General features: G+C 40.2%; 1 protein-coding gene across 1 annotated transcript in view; it reads right to left on the bottom strand.

Moving 5' to 3' along the window:
* Nucleotides 1-21,394: 21,394 nt before the first annotated feature.
* The window catches only part of LOC142177415 (uncharacterized), a 95,672-nt gene continuing 94,621 nt past the window's right edge, over nucleotides 21,395-22,445 (bottom strand). Inside the window, exons 2-3 of the mRNA XM_075245905.1 lie at nucleotides 22,006-22,185; nucleotides 21,395-21,960 (exon numbers count right to left, since the gene is read on the bottom strand). Coding sequence (XP_075102006.1) covers nucleotides 21,395-21,960; nucleotides 22,006-22,185 — 746 coding nt within the window. The remainder of the gene's footprint in view (nucleotides 21,961-22,005; nucleotides 22,186-22,445) is intronic.

Genomic DNA, 22,445 nt, shown 5'->3' with positions numbered 1-22,445 from the left:
AGATGGCCTAGCCGATTTGGTCATGATCGGACACCATGCCACACACATGTTGGTGATTTTGCTGGAAACTGTAATCAAAATTTTGATTGTTGTTGAAGTCTCTAATGAGATGGCCTAGCCGATTGTGTCGTGATCGGACTCCGTGCTAAAAGTACGGTGGTATTGGTATTGAGAGTGATGGTGGTTGATGTCTCTAATGAGATGGCCTAGCTGATCGGGTCGTGATCGGACTCCATGCTAAAAGTACAGTGGATTGGTATTGTGAATATTGGTATTGTGAATGGTGATATTGTGAACAGTGGTATACTGGTGCTAAAGATCTCCCAACAAAAAATAATATTATCTTCGTATTTTGGAAATTAATATGTTTTAACTTGGAAATTGGATATCATTGATTGTTGATTGTTGTTTCAATGGTTTTCCCTTTTATGTTGGCATTCTATTTTGAAAGAGAATAGTTAGCTTTACATACTAGTACTATTCCATATGTACTAACGTCCTTTTTGTCGGGGGCGCTGCATCTTCAATGGATGCAGGTGGATCATCAACGGGCAACTTTGGTACTTGTTAGCAGTCACTCTCTATTCAGCAGGTTTTGGTGAGCCCTACTCTATTCCGGGCCTAATGTCATTTGAGTTGTCGATTGTCCTTTAAGGTATAGCCTGGGCCTTGTTGCCGGCACTTCCATACTACTCTTCTATTGTACTTAGAGGCTCCGTAGTTAGGTTGTAGGTGTTGTTTGATATGGAGAATTGAACTAGAAATGTTGGTATTTGGCAAACATGTTTTTCATTATATCTATAAATTTGTAATAATTTGGAAAATATGAATGAAACTGCTAATAGAAATGAAATGGGAGTTGTTAATGAAATCTTTTTAGTGCTTGATCAATGGAGTGCATCCCCTCTTTATTCATGGATGAGTTTGGGTAGAAGGAAATCTAATAGCCTTGCTCGGCCGGGTTCACTTGGTTGAGTGTCGGTCGCGCTCCCCGAGTTTGGGGTGTGACAAACTTGGTATCAGAGCCTAAGGTTTTAAAGTATCCTAGGATGTCTCGGAGCCGTGTCTAGTAGAGTCCTTCTTATCGGTATGTTGTCGACCACATCTATAATGAGGAGGCTACTTGGACATTTAGGAATTTCACCCTTCTTTGGTATTCCAGATTATGCGGTAAAGCTCAAAATAAGAAGCTACATTCCTCGTCATGTCTCATTTTCCATATGATTAACACACGGGTTCAAGGCAACGAAGAGGAAATGAAACAACCAGTTACTAGGGGAAGTATCCTTGTTCCTATTAATGTCACTGCGCCACCAGATTATGTGGTGAGAGCACCTAAGATATGAATGAGGATTATTGGCATCAATAAGCCGTAATGTTTGATATGAAAGAAAATCCACTGGGGTTTATGTTGCATGATTCTTGAAATATGTTATGGTTGTGGAAAGATGTGGCATGAGAATAACAAATTCCCTTAGGTTGGATACACCCATCCCGTTCTGCCCGATATGCAGGTGAGAACATTTTGTGTCATGTTGTGAGTATGCTCAGAAGCGTGTTAGAGGTGGTAGATTTGGGAAATTCCAAAAGTCCATACAATGAGCTGTTGTAGAGATTGTTAATACCATCACGTGGTCCTGGAGGAAGGATGCGGGGAATGTTTATGACGTATGCAAAAAAGGTAAATATCAGATCAGTGGGGCGAGTCAGTTTAGTGGATCTCATCCCCGTTGCATGAAGTATAGGTGATGTCATTCAAGGGTGTGTCACTATGGTACCAATGTATGTTACAGATGTGGAGTCAAGGGGAATCCGTTAAGGCACCGCCCCGTCAATCTAAAGTCTTTAATTAAGTCACTCCTTACTACATCATTATGAACACGCATATTTTTTCCTTGTTGTATATGTACATCAATATTGAAGAGCCTTCATAAACACGGTCTTAGCAAGAAGCTGAATCAAAAAACATTGCATGTACTTACTTACTAAACGAGACGCATTATTCATAAAGCCACTCTACCACAAATTCTCTTATTTACAACCTCGTGAGGAATTGAGTTCTATAACGATTTCCTTGGAATGAGTTATAACCCAAGGTTAATACTTCCCATTGCTTCCTTAAATTATCAACAAAGGACTATACATGATGAATTTCTTACAAGAACCTTTTGATTCAAATGGATAATATCTTCTCACTTATGCTTATGCATGCACCATCATAAAGTTTACCTATGTGGTATCAAATCTAATGTATAGCAGCCTAGTGTTGAGATACTTCTTGAGCCACTCTTTTTCTCTCAGGTGTATGTGGATCCTATGGTTTGAACAATAACTTCACTCTTTTTTGAATATTATCATGAATCCTTTTCACTATCTAGTAACATGAGAGTATATCTCAGCACCTATCATATGCGTAAACGTCAATTGAAAGGGGTCACTTGTCCGTATAAAAGTTTCTTGGGAAATTTGAGATTTTCACAAATTCGTCATTGGAAGATCTTTTTGTTTGCCCATCTCGGTATGACTTTCATGTCCACTTAGATCTTGCCTCAGTGAGTAACTCACTTTGTTCCTAGTATTGTAGTTGCAAATGAAGTGGCTTGGTATTGCAGCTTGAGAGCATTTATGGAAAAATATGTCTAGCTGATAGCAAAGTGTTCATTCTCTCTAACCAATACATGATTTCATCCCAACATTAAGATGTCCTAGCTACATGGTTTCACTTGTGTGTGGTTGAAAGTTAAGCAGCCTTACCACGACTTTTCCCTCCCCAGTTCAGGTGGATGTTTCAGGTTCTGGCACAAATGATCAGTACATTGATTTCAAAGACAAGTTTTTCGTATCTCTAATCCTCTCATATAGGATCAACTATCATGAAGGGTTAAGCTGTCAGAATGATAATAATCTCACAAGTGTTCAACCTCCTTTTCAACCTCGTGGGCTTGTGGCATAGATTCCTCGTGTCAAATACTGTTAAGTGCGTAATGCAACTATATGTATTTTGAAACCCATATCACATTCAGGGTGCCAGAATATTCTCCTTTCGAGATAAACTGATTTTCCCTACATTCCAAGAGGTAACTGGTATCACGTACTTGGCTATTTCTCTTTGAGTCCTACTATTGCCGAATAAGGCATATATGGAATGAAATAATTGTTGATGTCCTTTTCATGACTCTTAGTCTTCCAAGAATAACTGACGCTAATGTTTTTATCCTCCCGACCATGCCTCCCATATGTCACATGTCTAAAATGACTCATTTCTTTAAAATCTCAGAATCATGAACATGGTCCATAAATTATTAATGCCTACTAGGCAACTCTATGCCTCATTTGTCGAATCAATGATGTCATCACAATGATTGACCATGTCAGCACTATTGGTAGTAACCTTCATGTCTCTTAGGATATAACCTCCTGAAATGTCATGCTCAGCACATTGGCGGATTGTTGAAATATTTCAGCCAAATCTCGGACCTCGTTGTTCCTAGTTATAGTAACCTATTGGGGTTGAAGATTCAAACATGTCAAAGAAGAAGCATCATCCCGCGATCAAATATATTGGATAGGAAAGTTTATGATCATATTCATGCTAGCATATCTTAGAGTAATTGTTGGAGGTCGCCAAAGGTTTAGTTTGGGAGTTCGGCGTAGGAATTTAGAGTTGAAGAAAGTGAATGGGTTATTCTCAAGATTTTCTCTATGAATATATTGGGTGAATTGTTAATGAAGGTAAAGTATGTGTAGTCACATTAGGCCTTATGGAATATTGAAGGAAATAGACCAAACAATGAGTATGATGTTTTCCCATTGTTGTCCTCCATGCACCTGATGCATCATGTATCTAGGTTCTAGAAGGTTGTTGGAATTCCTTTGCATATAGTTCCGGTGGAAACTATTGAAGGTGAAGTTAATGGGTAATTGGATTATAAGAGGTACCTAGTTGTCATCCCTGTTAGGTAAGTCCGGAAATTGAGATCAGCCTCCGTCAAAGTAAAGGTGAGAGGGTAAGCGAATCGAAGAAAATGAATTTCATCGAAGTTTGACATTTTGAGATAAAATACGGTCCAAGCTATAATACCCCGTATCTATGGACTAGTACTATACCACATGTGATAGTAAGGTATATGAAGTGTGTTAAAAGTGATTAATATTTTAAGTAATTTGAGATAATTCTTAATTATGGGGATAATTCGGTAATTATAGATTTTTAGTGGGAGATTAATTAAGCAGTTAAAATCTTTGGATAAGTTTGGTGGAAACATAACGTGGTAGCAAGTGGAAATGGATCAAGACTACATGACGACTCTTTAATTTTAGGTAATTAGGTGGCACATGGAAAATATCCATAGTCATCCTTTGGTGACAATTCATACATGCACATGGCAAACATGTAGAAAGGGAAGCTTATTTTAGTCATCCTTACACTTTATTAGTCATGAATACATGAATTATCACCAGCATATTAGTCATCCTTACACCTTATCTTCAATCCATACCATAATTTCTTTTGGGGGAGTTGTAGAAGGGAAAAGGCAAGAATGAAAATGTCACGACCCGGAATTCCCACCGTCGGGACCGTGATGGCGCCTAACATTTCACTTGCTAGGCAAGCCAATGTTAGAGAATCATTTAAACCAAACCCTTATTTTCATTTAGTAAATAACAATAATTAGCTGAGATAAAATATAATAAGTACGGAATAATATAAAAACTGTATTAATTACTACCACCCGGATCTGGAGTCACAATTCACGAGCATTCTAGAATTCACTACATGTAATAGTCTGAAAGAAATACAATTGGTTGAATGAAAGAAAAAGTAAAACAAGAGTATAGACAGGGACTTCAAGGTCTATGAATGCCGACAGATCTACCTTAAGTCTTCGGATAGTGGGCCCAACAGCTAAAATCTCGATCAACCCGAGCCGGTACCAAAATCTGCACAGAAAGTGCAGAGTGCAGTATCAGTACAACTGACCCCATGTACTGGTAAGTGTCGAGCCTAACCTCGACGATGTACTGACGAGGCTAAGACAAGGCACCTACAAATCAATATGTACAATCTAATAGTGTATATACAAATAACAATATTGAAGAGCTAGACAAGAATTATTGGGAGGGGTAAACATACTGGGGGGAAATACGAAATAAAGAGCTACATCAGAATTAGAAATGGAACAACCAATATACTATAAAGCAATAGGAGCACGAATACAGTACAGGAAAAATGCACGGCATCACCCTTCGTGATTTTACTCTTAATCTCACCATTAAATTAATAGAAACGGCACGGCATCACCCTTCGTGCATTAACTCACATATCATGGCACGACATCACCCTTCATGCTTTTACACTCACAATATGGCACGGCATCACCCTTCGTGCATTAACACTCATAATATGGCACGACATCACCCTTCATGCTTTTACACTCACAATATGGCACGGCATCACCCTTCGTGCATTAACACTCTCCCTTTCCATAATGCAATTCCTCCAAAAAGTCAAAAATCGACCCTGGGCCTGCTTGGTCAAAACCCGAGGTTTGGACCAAAATCCATTTACCCATTCACCCCCGAGCCCGGATATATAATTGGTTTTGGAATCCGACCTCAAATTGAGGTCTAAATCCCCAAATTTTCCAAATCCCTAGTTTCTATAACCCCTTATTCTACCATGAAAACTCTAGATTTTTAGGTTGATAATTCATAAAATGTAATGGGTAATTGAAAGAAAATGGTTTAGAATCACTCACCAACACTTTGGGGTAGACAATAACTCTTGAAAATTGCCTCTAGCCCGTTTGTTTTTATGAAAGTTGAAAAAATGGCTTATTCCTGTTCTTGATTCTGTTTTATGCACTGGGCAACAATGTGCATCGTGTTCGCGAGGCCACTATCGTGATCGCGAAGAGTATCGGCTACCAAGCCTTCACGTTCGCGAGACCATGCTCGCGTTCGTGATAAAGGATCACTGACTCTTCCCCAGGTATGCCTAACACTACGCGTTTGCGAGGAGTTGGTCGCGTTCGCGAAGGGTAATGCCTCCATCGCTTCGCGTTCGCGAAGAAGAAAATTCCAGCTGACCAGTTTACTCTTCGCGTTCGCGAGAGTACCTTTGCGAACACGAAGAAGGACATGCCAGAACACCTGCTGCAGCAAAATACCAGATTTTTCCAAAGTCCAAACATCCGTAGCCTATCCGAAACTCACCCGAGCCCTCGGGGCTCCAAACCAAACATGCACACAAGTCTAAAAACATCATACCAGCGTGCTTGCTCAATTGAATTGCCAGAAAAACACCTATAACTACGAATTTAGTACCAAATCAAATAAAATTCTCAAGAACACTTTAAAATTACTATTTTCACAACCGGACGTCCGAATCACATCAAACCAACTCTGTTTCTAACCAAATTTCACAGATAAGTCATAAATTTTATATTGGACCTTTACCGGGCTCCGGAACCAAAATACAGACCCGGTATCAACAAGGCCAAACATCGACCAATTCTTAAAAATAATTAATTTTTAGACTTGGGACCAATTTACACGCCTATTCTTGAACAGGTATATTCCACCATCTCAGAGGGAAGAGTTGCGGTTTCAGTTTGAGCACCTCCAGTTGGGTCAGATATCAGTGACCGGTTATGAGGCGAGGTTCTCTTAATTGTCTTGCCATGCACTTATGATACTTCCCACTGAGGCGGAGCGAGTGTGGAGGTTTGTTGCGGGGTTGCACTAAAGGATTCAGGCTACTATGGCCTTGTGCACCACACTTATAAATAGGAGGCTATAGGACATATAGGATATTATCCTCTCTTCTTATCATAGATCGTGCGATATAAGAATTCATGTTCCTAACGATATGTTATATTTTCAGCGATGCCTCCAAAGACTACAGCTGCCCAGAAGGGAAAGTTCGTGGCTGGTGAGAGCACTAGTCAAGCGCCACGAGTTATCAGGGCTCGGAGAGAGTCTCATAGTGAGATTCCATCTCAGACTTCACATACCCTGCCCTCTCCAGAAGAGCTCCAAGGGGAACCAGCTCCAGCGCCCGCCCCTGTACGTTCAGCCACTCAGCCAGATACACCTGTTCAGGAGATGAGAGATGTTATTCATCTGTTAACTCGATTAGTAGCTGCACAGGCTCGGCGTCAGGAAGTAGGTATTGGTCATGCAGATAGGTCCATTAGTGCGAGGGTTCATGATTTCATTAATTTGGACCCTCATGTATTCATCGGGGCAGATCCAAATGAGGACCCTCAGGTATTTATCGATAGAATGCAGAGGACTTTGAGGGTAATGAAGGCCACTGTGACTGAGTCAGTTGAGCTATCTTCCTATAGACTCCAAGACGTTGCAATTAATTGGTACGAGTCTTGGGAAGTTTCCAGAGGGGAGGATGCCCCTCCAGCGGTATGGCAGGAGTTTACAGAAGTTTTTCATCATCATTATCTGCCACCAGAGCTTAGGCGGACAAGAGTTGATAGTTCTTGACCCTTCGGCAGGGTAATGTGAGTGTGCGGGAGTACAGTCTTTAGTTTGATTCATTGGCTAGGTATGCTCCCACTATTGTATCTAAGACGGAGGATCGGGTTCACAAGCACTAATGAGTCATGGTAGAGGTAGAGGTGGAGCATCTAGCTCGAGCGGTCCTCAGAACTGCATTTATGCATTAGCAGGATGACAAGATCAGGAGTCATCACCTGATATTGTTACAGGTATATTATCAGTCTCCTCATATGATGTATATGCACTGATTGACCCAGGTTCCACCTTATCATATTTTACTCCATTGGTTGCTAGTAAGTGTGGAATAAAACCTGAATTGGTTAAACCTTTTGAGGTGTCTATACTTGTTGGGGACTCAGTGATAGCTAAGCGAGTAGATAGAGGTTGTATAATAGTAGTTCATAGTCGATCTACAGTAGCTGACCTAATTGAGTTAGATATGGTAGAATTTGATGTTATAATGGGTATGGATTGGTTGGCTTCTTGTCATGCCAACATTGATTGTAGATCAAAGATGGTCCGATTTCAATTTCTAGGGGAACCTGTTTTAGAGTGGAAAGGTAATACGGCATCGCCGAGAGGTAGATTTATTATCTATCTCAAGGCAAGGAAGATGATCAGAAAGGGCTATATTTATCACATAGTTCGGGTTCAGGATGTGAAAGTAGAGTCACCAACCATTCAGTCCATCCCTATGGTTAATGCGTTTCTCGATGTTTTTCCCGATGAGATTCTAGGTATTCCACCAGAGCAAGAAATTGAGTTTGCTATTGACCTACTACCAGATACTCATCCAATATCTATTCCTCCCTATAGAATGGCCCCCGCAGAGTTGAAAGAGTTAAAGGAACAACTAAAGGACTTGCTTGAAAAATGCTTTATCAGACCTAGTACATCACCGTGGGGAGCACCTGTATTATTTGTGAGGAAGAAAGATGGTTCCTTACGGATGTGTATTGATTATAGACAGTTGAATAAGGTGACGATCATGAATAAGTACCCGCTCCCGAGGATTGATGATTTATTTAATCATTTGCAAGGTGCCAAGTTTTTCTCAAAAATAGACTTGAGGTCCGGGTACCATCAGGTAAGGGTTAAGGAGAAAGATATTCCGAAGACACCATTAGGGACTAGATACGAGTACTTTGAGTTTCGTGTTATGTAGTTCGGTTTGACCAATGCCCCGGCAGTATTCATGGATTTGATGAACCGTGTGCTCAGACCCTTTTTAGATCTGTTCATAATTATATTTATTGATGATATATTTGTGTATTCTTGTTCAGAAGTTGAGCATGCAGATCATTTGCGTACTCTGCTAAGAGTTCTACAAAAAGGGAAGTTGTATGCAAAATTCTCTAAATGTGAATTCTGGTTGAACTCTGTAGCTTTCATTGGGCATATCATTTTGGGTGATGGTATCCAGGTTGATACACAAAAGATTGAGGCAGTAAAAACTTGGCCTAGACCCACGACACCGACGGAGGTTCGTAGCTTTCTTGGTTTGGCAGGTTATTATAGGAGATTTGTAGAGGGATTTTCTTCCATTTCAGCACCTTTTTACAAAGTTGACTCAGAAGGGAGCAAAGTTTCAATGGACTGATGCTTGTGAACGGAGTTGTCAGGCATTGAAGGACAGATTAACTTCAGTACCGGTTCTAATGCTCCCAGAAGGGACCGATGGTTATGTTATCTATTGTGACGCTTCGGGCGTTGGATTGGGTTGTGTACTGATGCAACATGGTAAGGTTGTAGCTTATGCTTCTAGACAACTAAGAAAGCATAAGAAGAATTACACTACCCATGATTTAGAATTAGCCGCAATAATTCATGCACTAAAGATGTGGATGCACTACTTGTATGGCATTCATGTTGATATCTATACGGATCATAAGAGCCTCCAGTATATCTTCAAGCAAAAAGAATTGAATTTACATCCAAGGCGATGGTTGGAGCTACTTAAAGATTATGATGCTGATATTTTTTATACCATCAGGGGAAGGCGAACGTGGTAGCCGACGCCCTCAGCTGTAGATCTATTGGTAGCATGTCATATTTATAGACAGAGAAGAGGGGAATAACCCATGAGCTTCATCAGCTAGCTAGTCTTGGAGTTCGGTTACTAGACTCGGGTGATATTGGAATTACTATTCAGGATGCGACAACATCCTCGTTAGTAACTGAAGTGAAGGAACGCCAGTACGAGGATCCTATGTTAGTTCATTATAGGGATACCACCCCTTAGAAGGAGGAGACACCGTTTGAGATTACAAAGGATGAGGTCCTCGGATATCGAGGATGATTATGTGTCCCTAATGTTGCAGGGCTGCATCGGCGTGTTATGGAAGAAACTCACTATTCTCGTTATTCTATCTATCCAGGAGAAACAAAGATGTATCATGATATCAGGGAAGTATATTGGTGGGACGGAATGAAAAAGGATATAGCGGAGTTTGTTGCTCAGTGTCCTAATTGTCAGCAGGTTAAGATTGGGCATCAAAAACCCAGTGGATTATTGCAGGCTATAGAGATTCCGGCTTGGAAGTGGGAAGTAATCAATATGGATTTCATCGTAGGCCTACCTCGTACCCAGCATAAGTTCGATTCTATATGGGTTACTGTTGATAGGCTTACAAAATCAACCCATTTTCTGCCCGTTAGGACTACATATTCCGCATAGGATTATGCAAGGCTTTATATTAAGGAGATAGTATGACTGCATGGTGTCCCTGTATCTATTATCTCGGATAGAGGAGCTCAATTTATAGCTAACTTCTGGAGGTCCTTCCAAAAGGGATTGGGGACTCAGGTAACTCTTAGTACAACATTTCATCCCCAGACAGACGGTCAAGCAGAGCGTACTATTCAGACACTTGAGGATATGTTACGGGCTTGTGTGATAGACTTCAAGGGTAGCTAGGATGATCATCTGCCGCTTATTGAATTTGTGTATAATAATAGCTACCATTCAAGTATTCAGATGGCTCCATACGAAGCTCTTTATTCACGGAAGTGTAGGTCGCCTATAGGGTGGTTCGATGTTTGGGAAACTACGTTAGTAGGACCAGAATTGGTACAATAGGCAATCGAGAAAATTAAGCTTATACATGAAAGGAAATTAGCAGCTCAAAGCCGTCAGAAGTCTTATGCATATAATCGACAGCGAGACTTGGAATTTTAGGTTGACGACCGGGTATTCCTAAAGGTATCACCGATGAAAGGTGTTATGAGGTTCGGTAAGAAAGGAAAACTTAGCCCTTAGTACATTGGACCATATAGGATCATACGCAAGGTATGCCAGGTAGCATATGAGTTAGACTTGCCTTCGGACTTGGAGTCTGTACATCCAGTCTTTCATGTGTCTATGCTACGTAAATGTATCGGAGATCCTTCCAGAATCGTGTCAGTTGATGATGTTTAGGTCATAGAGCAGCTACCATATGAAGAAGCTCCCATTGCTATATTAGACAGACAGGTTCGGAGATTGAGAACTAAAGACATAGCTTCGGTGAAAGTACTTTGGAGAAACAACAATTTGGAAGAAATGACTTGGGAGGCCGAAGAAGACATGAAGTCTAGATATCCTCACTTAAGGTCATTGGTCGTGCGAGGCCATTGTCGTTATCGATGATTGTTGTCCTATGTGACGTTGAATTATTGAGTTTCTACAGGAATAGTTGGTAGTAGTATTGTTACAAAGGTGACTCTGCCAAAGTTTATATAGATCCCGGGGAGTTAAACAGTCGAGGACGAATGTTTCTAAGGGGGGAAGGATGTTACATCTCGCATTTTCGTATGTTAAACTTTCATCTTCAGTTAATCAATGTAGACTCGGGGATGAGATTATCTTGAGGCTATAAGCATTTATGCTATTTATGACAAGCAATAGGTAAGTGCCGTGAAGGATAAAGGGGAAACAAATCAAAGAAAACAAGTTTCATTGAAGGTTGTCGATTTGGGATATAATACGATCCGAGCCATAATACCTGGTATTTATGGACTAGTGCCATACAATGTACCCCATAACCACGATTAGTAGGGTACATAAAGTATGTTAAAAGAGAGTAGTATTTTAAGTAATTAGGGATAGTTCTTAATTTTATGGGTAATTGGTTAATTATTGGGTAATGGAATATTACCTAAATAATTAAGGAATTATTGGATAATGATTAAACCCCCCAACCAAGGAATTATGTGGCTGCACCCCAATCCCATTTTAAGTGACTCATTATGTCTTGCATAGATGGCATACTTGGAGGGATTAGGATGGTTTAGTCATCCAACAAGTGGGCCACACCCAAAAGCTTTATGTAATTAATAAGACTATCAACTTACTCCACATTTTTGGCAATGTAAATTCATGTGTCTTACAAACCAAATTGAATCTCTTATAGAAGAGTGGCTGATCGTGAGCTCTTTAAAGAGCAAAACAAATCTGTACCAAGAATTGATAACATTGGTTGATTGATTTTGTAAAGCGTGAATTGCAAATTCTACGAGAATCGGTTCAGGTATATTAAGGTTATCCATTCTTTCTTCTGGCATGATCTATACGACACGAACGAAATGAGCAAACGCGCAATTTCCATAAATGACTCTATTCACAGAAATATTAGGGGTGTTTATATTCTTGATTCCCCATGTGAATTATTATAATAAGTTATGTTCATGGGTCTTAGAAAAATACGTATTTGATAAAATTTATCCGACAATCATATTATTTTTATGACATTCTGAGAAATTCTTATTAATGTATTTCTTATGCATTTCACGCATTTATACATGTATATTAACACATGACCAGATGGCATTATTTACATGTATATTATATGTATATGGGATATGGGAAAAGGTTATGGCGTTATATACGCACCACCACCTGATCAGCTGGTACATGTTGATAATTTTACCCACAGTGGCCGAGATGATATGATTGGATTCCCTCAGAGGCTTGATGACATTATGTACACCTATACCTATGCATGACACAACAATTGTACGCACGTGCATGACATTATAAATGTTTCAGGATTTACAAGTCATTTAGACTTACATGCGGAATTCTTTATTCCATGTTTCATCTATGTCTTTTGTGTATTGATTTTTATGCCTTACATACTCAGTACATTATTCATACTGACATCCCTTTTTGCCTGGGGACATTGCGTTTCATGTCCGCAGGTGCAGGTAGGCAAGTTGACGGCCCCCCTTCTTAGGATTCTTGATCAACGCGAGTTGGCGTGCTCCATTTGATCCGGAGATGCTTTTGATTTTGGTACAATATGCTTGTATACATATATGGGTATGACATGGCCCAGTCCCGTCCTTGTACAGTTGTATATTCTAATAGAGGTCTGTAGACAGTATGTATAGTTGGATACTATATGGCCTTGCCGGCTTCCAGTTTTGGGTATATAGTTGTCTATAGTAGCCTTGTCGGCTCGCCCTATGTATTCTGCACGTATATGTACATATGCCTTTTGGGCAGGTTTTCTTTATGTATGTTATTCTCGTAATTCAGTACATGTTATTCAGGTTTATATCTTAGACGAATGCTTAGGGGTGTTCGACAGGTAGGACTCGGGCACCTATCGCGGCCCTTCGCTTTGGGTCGTGACAGTTATCATCTTGGCCGAGTATCCATTCCCTTGTATATTGCGGTGCTTGCTGTTGTTTTGGGGGATCATCAAGTTTTAGGGGAAACTCTGCCGAAATTTTTTGAAATTCAAAGAGTTTGAAAAATGTTGAGTTCCTTGGTTCTAAATTGATTATAGAGGTATCCTAATGAGTTAATTTATCTTAGTATCTCATGTACATACTCAGTTTCTCCCTAAAATGGTGATAGGCTCCTCTGTCCAACTTATGGACAACGAGCGTCAGATTACGTTTGTGATTCTGTTCATGGTTTCCTTCATGATCTCTTGAGTCCATATGATGTTGCCACATTTCTTATGCCTCATACATGCTTACATTGATTGTGCTTGAGGGATTTATCTCATAACACCAGCAAGGCCTATTGATTATATGCCGGGGGATATAGCCCATAACACCAGCCAGGCCCGTTGATTATATATTTACTTGCTTGGGTGGGGGGTATAGCCCATAACACCAATCAAGCATGTTATGTATGTGTATATAGCTAAAGTGTGCATTGCAAGACAATACATGAGGCTAGTTCAATCTAACAGTTACCGGATGTCACGCCCCGATACTGGGGAGCGCGACCGACGCTCAACCAAGTAAACCCGGACGAGCAAGCCTAATAGATTTACTTCTACCCAGACTCATCCATGAATAAATAGGATACATATTTTCATTAATTAGACAATAAGATGATCGTGTCTGCAATACCAATTTCTTACCATAAATTGCTTCATTTTAAGTTCTCAAAACACACACACACACCCCTTCACGGTTCAAAGTGGAACAAGTGTTTTAATCATAACACAACTTGTTTATCATTTACAACACCCATATACAACCCACACTTAGTCTACCGAGCCTATAAATATACCAAAGTGTATAATGATAGTGTCGGTAACAAGGCTCTGGCTATATCTCAAAAACGATAACACATATTAAACTAAAGATGTACAACCCCGGAATGAGATGGGGCTTACCAAGTCAGCTGGAAAGAATGAGCATTGCAATCACCGATCAGTATCCTCCGCTGTGGAACCACCTGCATCTATTAAAGATGCTACGCCCCCGACAAAAAGGATGTTAGTACATGTCGAATAGTGCTAGTATGAAAACCAAACACCAATTTAAGAACTCGGAAATATAGTATGAATATGATTAATCAAGGCGACAATAGAATAGCATAGATATCCATTTAAACCAAAGCAAGCTCATCAAGAGCTGTCATTAACATTTATTGAATTTAAGATGAGATCCTCTGTAACCATTTTCACACAAAGCGGCCCCGTCGCCTCACCCTAATGTATGCAGGTGAAGGTGTAAGAACAATACCAAATCTCTACTCAAGTGGGTGAAAATGCATCAACGATACCAATACCTACACAAAGCGGCCCTACCGCCTCACCCCAATATATGTAAGTAGGTGGTGGTGCAACAACAATACCAAAATCATACACAAAGCGGCCCTACCGCCTCACCCCAATATATGCGGGTGGAGGTGTAACCCCAATCACAATCTTTACACAATTTGGCATAATAGTTTTCCACATAAATCACAACTTGGAATCATAACACGTAGATACACAATCCATAATTTGGAGCACATCCTCAATTTATAATACAATATGAGAAGAGCATTTGAAACACGAATTGAACATATATCTTTGTCACAAAACTTATTCGGAATACTCACCTTGTAATAAATATCTTGGAACTTACAAGGATATTGAGGTTCCAATTCTTAAAGAAGGTTCCAGAATTCTTAGCAACTTCAATCTATTTTAGAAATATAACAAGTTGTACCAAAATTAGGAACATGATCATGGTTCTAGCTCATTTGAGCATTTTATCAAACACTAAGTGTGCATTAAGGTTTCAATGTCCTTTTATGGAGGATTCCATCATCCCACAACCCATTTTCTACCATTTTTAGTTCAATAATATTCCTACACCCATTTGATAACACATGCATGTAAAATAAACAACTCTCATACCCAAAAGTTATCTTGCTAATTACCCATTTTCAGATAATTTCGAAATTAGGGGTTAGGGTGTAGAATCTTACCTATAAGATGAAGACCTAGTGGGTTTTCTTTGTTAGTCAACAAAGATTCGAGCAAGAATTGAAGGACAATTTGTTGAAGATCAGTCTCTCACTCTGAACATATCAGATTTTAGCTAACAAAATAGTACAAATTGTCTATTTAACGAAGTAGGGTCGGGTTATAAAAACACCAAAATGAAGCTCCGGAACAGGGTATGCGATCGAAGAACTGATATGTGGTCGCATATGTGATCGCAGAATTGGTGCCAAAAAAACTGAAAAAAATCTACTTGGGTCTGCGCGGCCCGTAGACCTATTCTTCGGTCGCATAATGCACCACCGAACTGGTCTGCAGTTGTATAATGCATTGTAGACTATCGCCAAACTGCCTCACCTCGGCTTCATTCTGCAACCATTATGCGGTCCGCAAAGTGATTCTGCGGCCGCATAGTGGGCCGTAGAAATACATTTTTTTGGCCAAATTTTTCCTTCACTTTCCAGTGCATTGTTCAACCCAAAGATTCTGAGCCGCGAAGAATTTCTACAATCCTCAAACATGTAAGCCTTTTTTGGCACTAATCTCTATCTTATTTATGTTCTCAGTGATGCCTATTAGTACTAGACAATATGCGCCAGTCACTAGTACGGGTCAAACCCGTGGAAAATCATGGTTTTTATTGAGGAGGATCAATCCGAGGATCCATCTGAGGATCCATATGAGTCACAATAGTTTAGATTTTTCCAACAACAAATGGGGTGAGAGGAGTTCGACATCACCAAGGCCCTTAGTATTGTTATCAGGGCCAGTTGATCGGGGTATCAAGGGAGTGGTGAAGGGATCGGCATAGCCGGGTCACCCCCAGGCTGAAAATAATGTCAGGGTATTTACGGACACTAGCTCTTTTGACAAGCCAAATAGTTCATAATCTTCAGAGTTCGTTAATCAGGGTTCGTCTGTGTATGTCATGGAATATGCGAATGAATAGGAGAGTTGTTAGGCCAAGAGGATGAAGGTGGATGATAAGGATGTGAGGATTCCGCTTCGAAGTGTGTTCGATTGAAGCTCTCATATAGGATCGAGGCAGGATGGTTAGAGGTACATTAATCCCTCCACTAAAATTTCCTATATTATGAGCTTAGGAGGAAACATATTATTTGTTATACAAGAATAAATGTTATTCCAGGAGCAATAGACTATGATTGTAAAATGTAAAGGAGGGACCAGAGTAGAAGTAACGGGACTACAACACTGCTCTAGCAGGCTAATAAGATATGGGTTTTAGTTCAGTTTACAGAGAAGACCCTGGCAAAATTTACACAGGTCTCTAAGACTTAACATTCGAGGACTAAGGGAGGAGAGGGGAGTGATTTAGCACCTTAAGAAGTTAGAACTTTGATTGCTATAATGCCCTAGGGAGGAAACCGTGGATAGTACACGACATTTTGGGGAAGTTAGAATAATGAAATAGAAAGTTAAGAATTCGTTTGATAAGTTTACAACCTAAAGGTGTCAGCGCCTAGAAGATTGATTAACAAGCTCATAGGTGACCAATGGATTAGGAAGTAGTTTTAAGGAGGGAGGGTGTCCTAACCCCATGAAAGCACGATAGTTGTTTCATTGGAGTATAACCCAGGACGGTATATACATTTAGAATTGCTGAGTATGTCATGCAGATCTGGAAAGTTTAAACATTCGAGGACTAATGTTTCTAAGGGGGAGGGGGAGGATGTTACATCCCGCTCTTTTGTACGTTAAAGTTTTGTCGTAAGTTAATCAACGTAAGCTCGGGAATGAGATTACTTTTGAGGTTATACGTATTTATGCAATTTATAACTAGTGATAGGTAAGTGTCCTGAAGTTCAGAGGATAAATAATCAAAGAAAATGAGTTTTGTTGAAGTTTGACATTTTGGGATAAAATACGGTCAAAGCTATAATACTCCGTATTTATTGACTAGGGCCATACAATGTAACACATGACCATGATAGTAAGGTATATAAAGTATGTTAAATTGGTGTTCACAGAGTGAGGCTTAGAATGATTGGATAAAAGATAGAGGAAAAAGAAGAAAAAAGTCACATAGGTGTGCATACAAGGACATAGTTGTACAGGCTGCTTGACAGAAGGTAGCAATAGTTACGATATTGGACGAATTCGTAACACAGGCCGTGGTGTGTGAAAGAGGCCTGAAGGGGGTAATGCCCTAGCCTTTGGACTTATTCGTAGAATAGTTGCCTAGATTCAAAGGAAAATATAAAAATATTCATAAGATTTATAGGTTATGAGACTGATAACCACATTAGTCAACATTTGAGGACGAATGTTCCAAAAGGGGGAATGACGTTACACCCCATGTTTTCCCGTGTAAAAGTACGTCATAAGTTAGTTGATGTATGCTCGGGAAGTAGATCATCTTTGAATGTACATAGTGTAAGTTAATCATGTTACTTTAGAGGTTACAAATATTTAATATCAGGAACTTCAAGTACCAAGATGCTAAACAAGTCGAAGAACATAAGTTTTGTCTAAAAGGTAAGTTGGGAATCTTATAACCCATACTTTTGGGGTGATTAATATGATAAGGAGGTGGTATTATGAGGTATTTTAGTCATATTATAGTCGTGTGTTAATTTCGAAGTCAAATGAGTTAGGAAACAAAAGTGGAAAAAAGTTATCGCAAGTTACATTCATAATTTTACTTAAAATTTAGGTCTAATGTTACTTAGATTTTCTCTTAATGTAATTGAATTACGGGGTGATTGTAAGGCCCCGATACAATTTCCTAATGATTTAAGATTTTAAAGGAGACCTATGGGATAGAACCACATCATTTTGAAATGAAAGTATATGTTTAAGGTGTGTTAGATCATAATAAGGAGTTTTGTGAATGGCAAGAATTTGGGTGGAACAAGTTGGATACACTAAGTGGAAAGGACGTCTCAATTAGCACAAGACCCAACTTCAAACGAATGCCACTCCGAAAATATAATAACTTAGGTTAGTGCTATACCTACCAAATTAAAACCCTTTGAGTCTACTTTCCAATGCATCAAACCATTTGTCATTTGTATATTTCTACAGAATGTTATGGCCATTTTACCAGACCTATGCCATATGCGCGCCAAGATGCGCGACCGCGCATATAAGGATGTTTCTGTCTTATGAGCGCAACCAAATGTGCGGTCACTTGATCAGGTGCATCGCCGCGCACGTAGGAGCCCTATAAATACCCCCAAGGTTGAGTAGAGAGAGGGGCTAAGTCATTTCTTTGAGCTAGGGGTTGCATATCTAGGGGAACCCATCCGATACTTCCCTCCCACGAACCAAGGTAATGTTTTTGGAGAAATTTTGAGTTGATTACTACTCCTAAACATTTATATTAACTGGGATTAATCTTGAAGATCCATAGATTTCCATTCAAATCCCCAAATTGGTCAAGAACACTACAAGTTGGAATTTTCAAGAGTCCCACTACAAGAGGTATGTCTACCATCTCTAACTACTCTATGGTGATTAATTATATATGAAATATATGTTAGGACTTATGGGATGGTGATTTGAAGCAATAGTTGCCTAACCTGGGTTGTGTTGGTGTTGTAGAGATTGTAAAATGGTTTAATTAATGAGATTGATGGTTTGGGTGTGAATTGTTGGGCATGCGTGTGCTAATGGAAAATGTGGATGGCCTAGAAATGATGGTAAGGTTAATCATTGGTATCGAAGGTGGTTGTTAGGTGAAGAAATTCCATTGAAGGAGGTTGTTGAAAGATATCCACGTTAGATGTTTGATAAAAAGTCTAAATGACTTAAAGTATAGAAATCATAATAATATTGGTACAAATGTGTTGCATTGTTGTAGATTGAAGTTGTTTAGTGTGGTGGACCATCGTAGTATTATTAAAGGGCGAATTTCAGGTATGTTGGCTAAACTACTCTCTTAGAATTGAATTCCGTGATGTTTCCGCAAGTTTCAAGTATGGTTGGCTCAAGTTCCTAATATATTCAACTATTCCGAATGAACCTTGGGTCGAAAGATATATATATATATATATATATATATATATATATATATGTTCAAAATGTTTTTCAGATGCTCTTATCATATTGTGTTATCCTTCGGGAATGTGTTCAAAGTATGATATGTGTATTAATATGTGATGACTCTTAGTCGTGTTTCAAATGAAAGTCCATTATGCTTAACTTTGAAAGAATACTCCATGCGTCCAAAACTCCTATTGCTCATATATATCCTTAAAACCTTGATTTCGAATACTCATATAGTTGAAAATCTATAAAGATGCTTGAAAGTGATATAAGTGAGTTGTAATTGTGTATTTCCCTTTTTGGGAAAAGTATTTCAAGAATAAATGGTGTGTTACTCCTCTATTATTTTAACTTACGCTTCTATTGCCAATCATTTTACTCTATTTCTTGGAAAGAAATCTACAACAACAACAAACCCAGTATGTTCCCACCAGGTGGGGTCTGGGGAGGGTAGTCTGTACGCAGACCTTACCCCTACCTAAAAGGTAGAGAGGCTGTTTCCAATAGACCCTCGGATCAGGAAGGGTAATAAGAAGAAGTGGATAGCAAGAAAGGAAGAAAGGGAGAAGAGAAAAGAAAAAGGAAGATATAAAGGATAAGTAGTACCAAATACTAGCAACAAGAGATACAATACCTGAGGCGAACAAAACTACATAACGTAATAAAAATCTAAGAATATGAAGGGACAAGCGTGCTACTAACACTATCGGTGAGCAACTAAAAACTACCCACTAACCTTCTACCTTAATCCTCAACCTCCACACCCTTCTATCAAGGGTCATGTCCTCAGTAAGCTGAAGCAGCGCCATGTCCTGTCTAATTACCTCTCCCCAGTACTTCTTAGGCCTACCTCGACCTCTTCTCAAACTCGCCATGGCCAATCTCTCACACCTCCTAACAGGGGCATCAATGCTTCTTCTCTTAACATGTCCGAACCATCTAAGCCTCGACTCTCGCATCTTGTCCTCCACGGAGGCTACTCCCACTCTGTCTCGGATAACTTCATTCTTAATCTTATCTCTCCTGGTACGTCCACACATCCATCTCAACATCCTCATATCTGCTACTTTCATCTTCTGGACGTGGGTGTTCTTGACTGGCCATCACTCAGCTCTATACAGCATAACTGGTCAATCCACCACTCTATAAAACTTATCCTTAAGTCTTAGCGGCACGTTCTTATCACATAAAACACTGGAAGCGAGCCTCCACTTCATCCATCCCGCTCCGATGCGATGTGTGACATCTTCGTCAATCTCCCCGTTACCTTGGATAATAGACCCGAGATACTTAAAACTCGCTCTCTTGGGGATAACTTGAGAATCAAGCTTTATATCTACGTCTGCTTCATGGGTCCCATCACAAAATTTGCACTCCAAGTATTCTGTTTTGGTTCTACTCAATTTGAAACCTTTAGACTCCAAGGTCTGTCTCCAAACCTCCAAACTCGCGTTAACTCCGCTTCGTATCTCATTAATCAACACTATATCATCGGCAAATAGCATGCACCAAGCCACCTCCTCTTGGATGTGTCACAACAGTACATCCATCGCTAAGGCAAATAAAAACGGGCTAAGAGCCGATCCTTGGTGCAACCCCAAACCTTTATAGTGTGACTCAACAGCTTGATACCCCTATAATTGTTACAATTTTGGATATCACCCTTGTTATTGTAAAGCGGAACCATCGTGCTCCACCTCCATTCTTCGTCCATCTTCTTCGTCTTAAAAATAACATTAAACAGCCCAGTGAGCCACTCTAAACTTGCTCGCCCCGCACTTTTCCAGAATTCCACCGGGATTTTGTCTGGCCCCGTCGCTCTGCCCCTGCACATCTTACGCATCGCCCCTTCCACCTCCTCTACCGTAATCCGCCTACAGTACCCAAAATCCCGCCGGCTCTCGGAGTGCTCTAACTCACCCAGCACAATGCATCTATCCCCCTCCTCATTCAACAATTTATGGAAGTATATCTGCTATCGTCTCCTAATAAGTGCCTCGTCCATCAATACTTTCCCATCCTCATCCTTGATGCACTTTACTTGGTCTAAGTCACGGGCCTTTCTCTCCCTCACCTTGTCCAACCAGTACAACTTCATGTTCCCGCCTTTGCCCCCGAGCTCCTCGTACAAACGAACAAACGCCACATTTTTAGCCATCGTAACTGCTAACTTTGCCTTTTTCTTTGCCTTTCTGTAACACTCCCGATAAGACCTTTTTTTCCTCCTCGTTTGTACTCTCTACTAGCTTCAAATAAGCAGTTTTCTTAGTTTCCACTTTACCTTGGACCTCTCTATTCCACCACCAGTCCCCTCTATGACCCCCGAGAGAGCCCTTCGTGACCCCTAAGACCTCTCTAGCAGCAACCCTAATGCAATTCACAGTCGTGAACCATATACCAGACGCGTCCCCCCTACTCATCCAAGCCCTCATAGCCAATAACTTCTCCCCCAACTCCTGAGCTTTGTCCTTGGTCAAGTTACCCCACTTGATCTTCGATTTCCTGTACACCGTCCTCTTCTTTCTACTCCTCTTGATCTCCAGATCCATAATTAGGAGCCTATGTAGGGTCGTGAAGTACTCACTTGGGATGACCTTGAAATCAGTGCACAGACCTTTATCGCATTTCCTGCCGAGAAGATAATCAATCTGAGTCTTGCCCATTGAATTCCGGAAAGAGACCAGGTGCTCTTCCCTCTTCGGAAAACTCGAGTTAGCTATAACCAAATCAAAATCCCTAAAAAAATCCAATAGTTAATTACCTCCCTCATTCCTATCCCTAAAACCGAACCTGCCATGCACATCATCATAACCCCTAGCACTAGCCCCAATATGGCCATTGAAATCTCCGCCAATGAACAGCTTCTTTGTGTGCGGGATACTACGCACCATCTCATCCAAATCCTGCCAGAATCGCTTCTTGACTCCTGGTCCAAACCTACCTGAGGAGCGTATGCACTAATCACATTTACAGTAAACCCACCAACTACAAGCTTAATACTCATTAACCTATCATTTACCCTACTAACCTCAACCACGAGCTCTCTGAGTTCCCTGTCAACTAAAATACCTACCCTATTCTTACCACCAGCACTTCTTCAGTACCATATTTTAAACCCGTCTACATCTCGTGCCCTAGTACCCTTCCATCTAGTCTCCTGAACGCATGCTATGTTGGTCTTCCTCTTCTGAAGAATCTTAA

The sequence above is a fragment of the Nicotiana tabacum genome, chromosome 23 (genome assembly GCF_000715075.1).
Source record: "Nicotiana tabacum cultivar K326 chromosome 23, ASM71507v2, whole genome shotgun sequence".
NCBI classification, from domain to species: Eukaryota; Viridiplantae; Streptophyta; class Magnoliopsida; order Solanales; family Solanaceae; genus Nicotiana; species Nicotiana tabacum.
This window is presented reverse-complemented; position numbering and strand designations above follow the sequence as displayed.